Below are 8,071 nucleotides of genomic sequence, written 5' to 3'. Positions count from 1 at the left end.
ACTCATACACAAGAAGAAGAAAAGTAAAACCTTTAAAAACAAAAGAACAGGTGAGCATATTATGGATTTTTTAAAAAAAATTGTTTCATTATTTGTGGTGTGTGTGTGTGTGTGTGTGTGTGCATGTGGGGTTGCACATGGGGGCAGAAGATGGTACTGGATACTCTGGAGCTTGAGTTTTAGGCAACTGTTTTAGCCATCTGATATGGGGGATGGGAACTGAACCCTCGTCTTCCCACAGAGGAGTAGCTGCTCTCAGCCACTGAGCCATCTCTGCAGCCCCACATTGTGGTTATGAGGTATCAGGCATCACCAAAACACCCCCCATTCTGTGTTCTGGGGCAGCTCCTTGGAGGTTTTCCATAGTGGGTGAAATGCTGTTGTTTACTGATACCAAATACAGTCTGGGTTTCCAACCTTCCGCAACTTGTACAGAGGGGGAAGAAATAGGAAAACCCGGAGTACACCTTTAGGTTTCACAGTTTCAAAGGCTAAAGGCTGCCTGAGGCTAAAGCCAAGAGGAAGACCCCACGAAAAACAAAAGGACCTGGACTTACATAGCCTCCATGTTTGACTGGGATTTCTCCTCTTCCTCTTTAAACACAGACATGAGGGAGCCTCAGGCTCTGTTATCTCACTATGATTAGCAGCCTGAGTGGGAAGAGCCCATTTAGGCAATGCTGACATGTGCGATTCACACTTAGGTGGACTAAGCAGAGATTTATGCATCCATTAGTCCTGACAGGGTGACACCGACTTGATGTATTTTGTTATTTGTTCTCCTTAGAGATGTCAAGCCCCACCCCCACCCTCCCACTGTGAAAACTCATAAAATCATTAAAGCTCAAAATACCGTGAATTCCTCACAAACTTGCAAAAGCTCTATCATTTAAATTATCCAAATTAAAACAAGTCTAAAGGCTACCACCACCACCCCCACCCCCGTGACATTTTTCTAGGCATTAATTATGTCAGCAGACTAATGTGTTCTCTTACAATCTCTCATTCCATACTCAGAAAACATCAAAAGCACCCACCAAGAGCCGCAGCAACTAAGGGAGAAGCTTCAGCCCAGATACGGGTGATCTGCAGCCGGATGGCTTTTCTCAAAGTTTGTAGTGACTCCTGGTTTATATGAAATGGGCTTTGGCAGGATCCAAAAGAGGAAGTGGGTTTAAGTCCACAAGTATACTAAGCCACACAGTGGTGAGGAGACTTGCGCACAAGCACCTGGAGGCCAGATGGTGCAGGGTGGTTTACAGCGGGCAGCCTGCTAAGTGTTAAGATGTATCATTTGCAGCTTGCAGCTAGACTGCAATGCCTGGCGAGTGTTAAAATGTAACATTTCCCAATACATTCCAGTTGTTCAAAGCCAGACTCACCTGTCCTTTAGAGAAAGGCGCTCCGATGATCTCTATGGCCTTCGGCTTAGAGTTCATGCTCTCCCGGGGTTGCAGCTGCTGCTGCTGCATCTGAATCGGCTGTCCAGCTGCTCAGCTGCTCACCACCAGCTGTAACCCTAAAAGGCAGAGGGCACATCTCTTTTTTTTCCCCTTATAATCAGGTTGGATCTGTTTATCCAACGACTGGCTCCGCCCACTGAATGGAAGAATGGCAGAGTCAACAGAAACTCCCCATCGAGGGAGGGAATCACCCCATTCTTCCCTCAGAGCCTCTCAAGTCTCTCGTTTAGAGAGCATTATTCATCCTTCCAGTTCACACCCTTTTGAAAAAGCCAGCTGGATGACATTAATCTTTCCTCAGACAATTGACAATTATGTGTGATTTCATAACCGCATGTGAAGCGCTAAGCTTCCAGCCTGGGCAACCTCAGGGCAGGGCGCTCACCTTGTCCAGGTTTTAAGTCCACCGAGGATTTGCAAGGTGAGGTCAAAACAGCAAGGGGAGGTCTCTTCCTTCCCTCCTGTTGAACACCCTGGGCCAAGGCTTCAAGTGCACACACATTTCCTGGGTCACCAGGTTACACTGAGAAAGCACGTGGCTGGGTTTTGTTTAATATTATTATTATCATTATTATTTACAGAAAGGCATCGGTTATATCCCTGATAACCCAAAGCAGTTCCATTTTTGAAATCCAGTCTCCAGGAAAATCTCATTTTCGGAATCATGATATACCAAGATAGAGAAAGCAAAACAGCTAACTTGAGTTTTGCCATGTGCCAAGTGCTGTTCTAGTTAATGGTCTTTCGTTTCCTCTTTAAACCATCTTCAGGCTGAGAATCATTCTTCTGCTGTTTCGCTGAGGAAGAGACTGCAGTGTGGTGAGGTTGCCAGTCACACCAGGCTGCAGAAGAATAGAGATGGAGTAGTAGTGTATCCTGTACCCACCACGCTGCAGGGATTCTAATCTACACACAGCTCAGTGTCAGCAGGGTCCCTGAGATCTAGGGCAGATGAGATGGACCAGCCGGTAAAGCCCTCACAGGAAGCCTGATGACCCGAGTCTGACCTGCAGAACCCATATGGTCGAAGGAAAGAGTCAACTCCTGCAAGCTGACCTCTGACCTCCACGTGGGTGATGAGGAAGCCACCCCCAACGCTAAAGAAATATTTTTAAAAGTACTAATTTAGAAGAGAAACACAACCAAGTATTCTCCCAGCTACAAAGTTACATGATTTTAATTTTAAAAAGAAAGCCCACATGTCAGAAGTAAATTTCTTTAATCTTATGAGGATGAAAAACACCTCGGATTTTAATACCTGAAGACAGAGATTCTGTTCCCTCTACCATCAGTACATAGAAGAGTCCAATACAAAATAAACATTGACTTTACTGATTGAATAAATGTATTGCCTTTATAAATCAAGAAGCCAAAGTCCCTCAGGACCATTTTGATGCTTCCTTTCCAAACATATTTTCCATATTTACTATGTTTTGTTGATATAGTCTAAATATACGGTTACAGATTTTTTAAAATTGATTTATGTGAGACAGAATCTTCCTATGTATTTGAAGCTTGCTTTGAACCCTTGGTCCTTTTATTTACATTTCCTGAATCCCGGAATTAGCACCACACCTGAATGGTTCTTTCTATAGCCTAAGTATAACCCTCTAATGAGGTTGACATCGTAGATGACATTTCCTTATCTGTCAAGAGCCAAATAGCTTTGTGCTGGTTATCATTGGCAATTCTTCATTTTTAAGTGGGAGACTGAGTGGTTTTCACCATAAGCTTTGGGAGTTCAAGTTCTACCCGCTCCTCAGAGTGAGCACCTCTACATTTTTGTTCACTTTTTTGGAGCCATGTTTTCTCTGTGTGGCTCTGGCTACCCTAGAACTAGCCCTGTAGACTGGGCTAACCTTGAACTCACAGAGATCAATCTGCTTCTGCCTCCTGAGTGCTGGGATTAAAGACATGTAACACCACCGCCTGGCAATACCTCTACATTTTCTTCTGTTTAAATTTTATCTTTCTTTGGGCCTATTGGTGCTGGCCAGCTATTTGGGAGGATAAGGCCCAGGGATTATAGGTTCGATATCTGCCGGGTCTCTGGAGCTAGTTCAAAGGCCAATACAGAACCTGCTCCAAAGGTAAAAAGAAGAGGAGAAAAAAGCCATTTGGGGTAGATTGTTTGCCTAAAGATGCTGGGGTCAAGCCTCAGACGCACGAAGAATTTGCTACTTGCAGTGTCTGCTGACCGCTCTTTCTATCCACCTCCATTTTTCGAATTTTGTTTAAATCCTCCCCCCTTTTTTTGTTTTTTGTTTTTTGTTTTTTGTTTTTGTTTTTGTTTTTGTTTTCCCAGACAGGGTTTCTCTGTGTAGCCCTGGCTGTCCTGGAACTCACTCTGAAGACCAGGCTGGCCTCAAACTCAGAAATCCACCTGCCTCTGCCTCCCAAGTGCTGGGATTAAAGGCGTGCGCCACCACTGCCCGGCTCTACTTTTTCCTTTATCTCTACCGGTTTCCTCGACAGCACCAAATGGCCAGCCTCCCCATGTGACCACTGAGCTATCTCCATCAGATGCCAAGTTCCTGTTACAAATGCTGCTGCTCCATCCGGTTCCCTCTGGACTCCGGGTCCCTAGCCTGTGGTTGTGCCAAAGGCAGGGCTTCTGGTGGACATCAGAACTGTGTGAAAGGAACGGGCGATCTTTTCAAAATCACTTGATCTTACATTTACCTATATAGGGTTCTTACATATGTAGAATGAGTCGGTGAATATGTTTTGAAAACCGTGCTACGATGTTCACTAGTCTTATATAGCAACTGATAGGGGTTTGCTGTAAAACTTATCACCAGGGCTTTTCCTGAAAGTCTTCCCTCAGGCAGATTGAGGGTAACTTTTCCTCATTTGATTGATTGATCAAAACTCCATGATAAAGTCTTTATCGTTCCGGGTATCTCCATAAACATCAACAGTTCCACGTATGACACGGGCTTACCCTCACGATCACGTCTATTAAACCATCTCCTGCCTCCCTGCATTCTCCTTAAGCAGACCGTCCAGAACCCAGTGCACCAGTTGTAGGTGGAGGCATCTAATCCATCAGACATACACATGATATTGTTTGCCTTTTCTGGGTCATTGAAGGAATCAAAGAACAAGGAAGGGCTTAACTAAGATCTGTGTCAGCCCAGAAGAACCCTCGACCCAAAGCGGCACAGCTGGATCAGTCATGGCTGTACAGACAGTGTGGTTGGCTAATGCAGCCTGTTCCTTCGGCGGTGTGAGGAAGTCTGAACAATGGCTCACTTCCTAACAGTGTAGTCTTGCCCTGCGTGGTTGGCTGCCTGCGTGGTCAGCTGCCTTCTGCTCTCTGACTTCCTTACAGAGGATGAGCTGCGCTCACCGGTCCCGCCCTTGGTGACATCACGGAGACATACAAAGATCATTGCTTTCTTGTGTAAACTGTATTTCTTGTTTAATTAAAAATATCCATTTACTCTGTGTGTGTGTGTGTCTGTGCATGTGTGTGTCTGTGTGTGTATCTGTGTGTGTCTGTGTGTGTATCTGTGTGTGTCTGTGTGTGTATCTGTGAGTGTGTCTGTGTGTGTGTGTCTGTGTGTGTGTCTGTGTTTGTGTCTGTATCTGTGTGCATCTGTGTGTCTGTCTGTGTGTGTGTCTGTGTGTGTGTGTGTCTGTCTGTGTGTGTGTCTGTCTGTGTCTGTCTGTGTGTATGCCTGTCTTTGTCTGTGTGTGTGTCTGTGTGTGTCTGTATGTGTGTGTGTCTGTCTGTGTGTGTGTCTGTGTGTGTGTGTGTCTGTATGTCTGTATATGTGTGTGTGTCTGTGTGTCTGTGTGTCTGTATGTGTGTCTGTATGTGTGTGTGTCTGTATGTGTGTGTGTGTGTGTGTGTGTGTGTCTGTGTATGTCTGGGAAACACACCAAGGCTCATGTAGTTGTTCTCCCTTTACTATATGGGTTCTGAGAATCAGTCTCAGGTCGGGCTTGGTGGCAAGCACCTTTACCTAAGATTGTCTAGGACTGTCTTTTCAGTCCCCAAAGCTGTGTTCTAAGAACATCCGAGAGGTTCCTAATCCATGGATCACATTCCTTTTGGGGTTGAATGGCCCTTTCACAGGGGTCACCCTGAAACTGTCAAAAAACACAGTTATTCATAATATGATTTATAACTAGAAAAATGCTAATTACGCGGTAACAACAGAAATAATGTGATGGTTGGGGTCACTACGACATAGGAACTGTATGAAAAGGTCGCAGCCTTAGGAAGCTTGAGAGCCGCTGCCCAGAAGAAGGGGTCACCCGCCGAAGTTCCAGCACAGCCGCTTTCCCCAGCCGTCTTTCCTTAGTGTAGAGAATGTGCACCGAGCCTTAAAGGTTATTCCCTGAGAACACAGACCTTGAGTCCACCCAGCTTGCTCTGCCCCACAAACCAGGTTTTTAGAAATTGTTGATATTCAAAGGCAGAGACATGCTCCCTGTATGTGCGTAGAGCGTCTGATGTTCTGTGTTTGGCTTACAGGCATCCCGTTCTGACCTTTACTGTTATCCCTCTGCCTCTGCTGCAGCGTTGCTGCTGTGTCATCTTCTCTGGAGAGATCACTCTGAATGCATAATGGACGAAAGACAGCAAAAGCACTCATGACCATGTATGGAGATGCTCCAAACTGTGTGTAGAAATGACAGAATGCAGACAATGAAGAAAATGGATTTGACAGTCTCATGATTAGAGAGTCTGAAGAGCAAACACTCTTTGCAATCTGCCTGCTTCTCTTTGATGCTCCAAACTGGGGCCTATCTTCTTTTTATGGTATTTTTGTCAGTCAGCTGACAGACAGGACCTTTTCAGATAAAACCCGGGATTCTTACCACCCTTATAAAGATCTGGAAAATGATGCACGATTTCAGGAACACATTCTACTTAGTGTGTAGACTCCTGAAATTCCATACAGCTTAGTTAGATGCCCTGAGACGTGAGCTTGTAGAGATGTTCACATCTTGTCCACCTCCGGAAGGAATCCTCCTAATCCTCTGAGGAGGAGAGGCCTCCAGAGCAGAGCAGCAGCGTGAGAAGGCTCACTCTAGGTATCTGACTCATGTTGGTTCATAATGCTATGACTGCAGATCCCTCTTCCCCTCTCTCCTGACTCACACAGATGTGGAGCAAAGTTCACAGCAGGGCGGAGGCTACAAGAAACACAATACAGAAGATGTCTGCAAACGTGACGGCTCATGCCCTGAACCACAACCTTGCTGTCAGGATGCAACACTTTTCCTCCTTTTTGAGGTGTCAGCTGCAGGTCCTCAGCAGAGATCTGCAGTAGAAGGAACACAGCAACCGCACTCATGACCATATATGGAGATGCTCCAAGCGGTGACTAGAAATGACAGGAGTGCTTGGTGCCTTGCACATGTGAGTGAGTGAGCGACCGGAGCCGTAAGACTGTTGTGTAAGGCCTTTACGGGCAGCCGATTTACTCTGTCCACAAATGCAGCCTGGAATATAGCATCAAAGACGCATCGACTGAGGTGGGGTGTCCTGACCGAGCCAACATAGTTTTGGCTTCTTCTGTGCAGTTTCCATGGTCTCATGTCTCCCTTCTCCATATAAGATTTGCAAGATTCTTTTTTTTTTTTTTTAAGATGAATTTACTTATTGTATGTAAGTACACTGTAGCTGTCTTCAGACACTTGAGAAGAGGGCATTAGGTCTTGTTGTGATGGTTGTGAGCCACCATGTGGTTGCTGGAATTTGAACTCAGGACCTTCAGAAGAGCAGTGGGTGCTCTTAACCACTGAGTCATCTCGCCAGCCTCCTAATAATTGTTAAAGGAAACAAAGAGTATATTTTATTCATTCTGTTTCCCATATGAATAGATGTACATTTAAAATGTGTTATTTTAAATAATTTAAATAAAATATAATTTAAATAATATAAATAATATATATTTAAAATAAATATAAATAAACATGTAAATATATATATTTAGCTTTAGTTAGACCCTCTACCCTCATCTCTTTATCTCATCTCCTTTGTCATTTTGACATCAGATTCTGAATAACATTCCATAACTTGTCTCCTGGTTCACTAATTTTCCTTCCATTTTCTGTTTGATAATTTTTTATTTAGTTATTGTTCTAATGTTTGTATGGTTCCTTCTTCCATGGTTCCTGTCTGTGTGTGCGTCTGTGTGTGTGCGTCTGTGTGTGTGTGTGTGCGTCTGTGTGTGTGTGTGTGCATCTGTGTGTGTGTGTGTGCGAATGTGTGTGTGTGTGCGTGCGTCTGTGTTTGTGTGTGTGTCTCTGTGTGTTTGTGTGTATGTCTGTGTGTTCAATATTATCATAAAATGTTTCTATTTCCTTTCTCAACTAATTTAGATATGTTTTTTCTTTTCTTTTTTTTTATTAGATATTTGCTTTATTTATATTTGAAATGTTAACCCCTTTCTGCATTACCCCACTGAAAACTCCCTATCCCATCACCGCCCTGGCCTTCCCTCCCCCCAATTTCCTGACTTGCATTCCCTATTCTGGGGAATCGAGCCTTCGCAAGACCAATGGCCTCTCCTCTCATTTATGTCTGAAAAGGCCATCCTCTGCTACATATGCAGCTGGAGCCATGGGTCCCTCCATGTGTACTCTTT

The 8,071-nt window shown here is 44.5% G+C and overlaps 1 protein-coding gene across 1 annotated transcript in view; it reads right to left on the bottom strand.

Annotated features, from left to right (window-relative positions):
- Arg1 (arginase 1) overlaps positions 1-1,510 on the bottom strand; it is a 12,085-nt gene extending 10,575 nt beyond the window's left edge. The window contains exon 1 of the mRNA XM_052169221.1: positions 1,383-1,510. Within this exon, the coding sequence (XP_052025181.1) occupies positions 1,383-1,472 (90 nt within the window). The 5' untranslated portion in view covers positions 1,473-1,510. The remainder of the gene's footprint in view (positions 1-1,382) is intronic.
- Positions 1,511-8,071: the final 6,561 nt, after the last annotated feature.

This window comes from Apodemus sylvaticus, chromosome 23 (genome assembly GCF_947179515.1).
Source record: "Apodemus sylvaticus chromosome 23, mApoSyl1.1, whole genome shotgun sequence".
In the NCBI taxonomy this organism is placed as follows: Eukaryota; Metazoa; Chordata; class Mammalia; order Rodentia; family Muridae; genus Apodemus; species Apodemus sylvaticus.
This window is presented reverse-complemented; position numbering and strand designations above follow the sequence as displayed.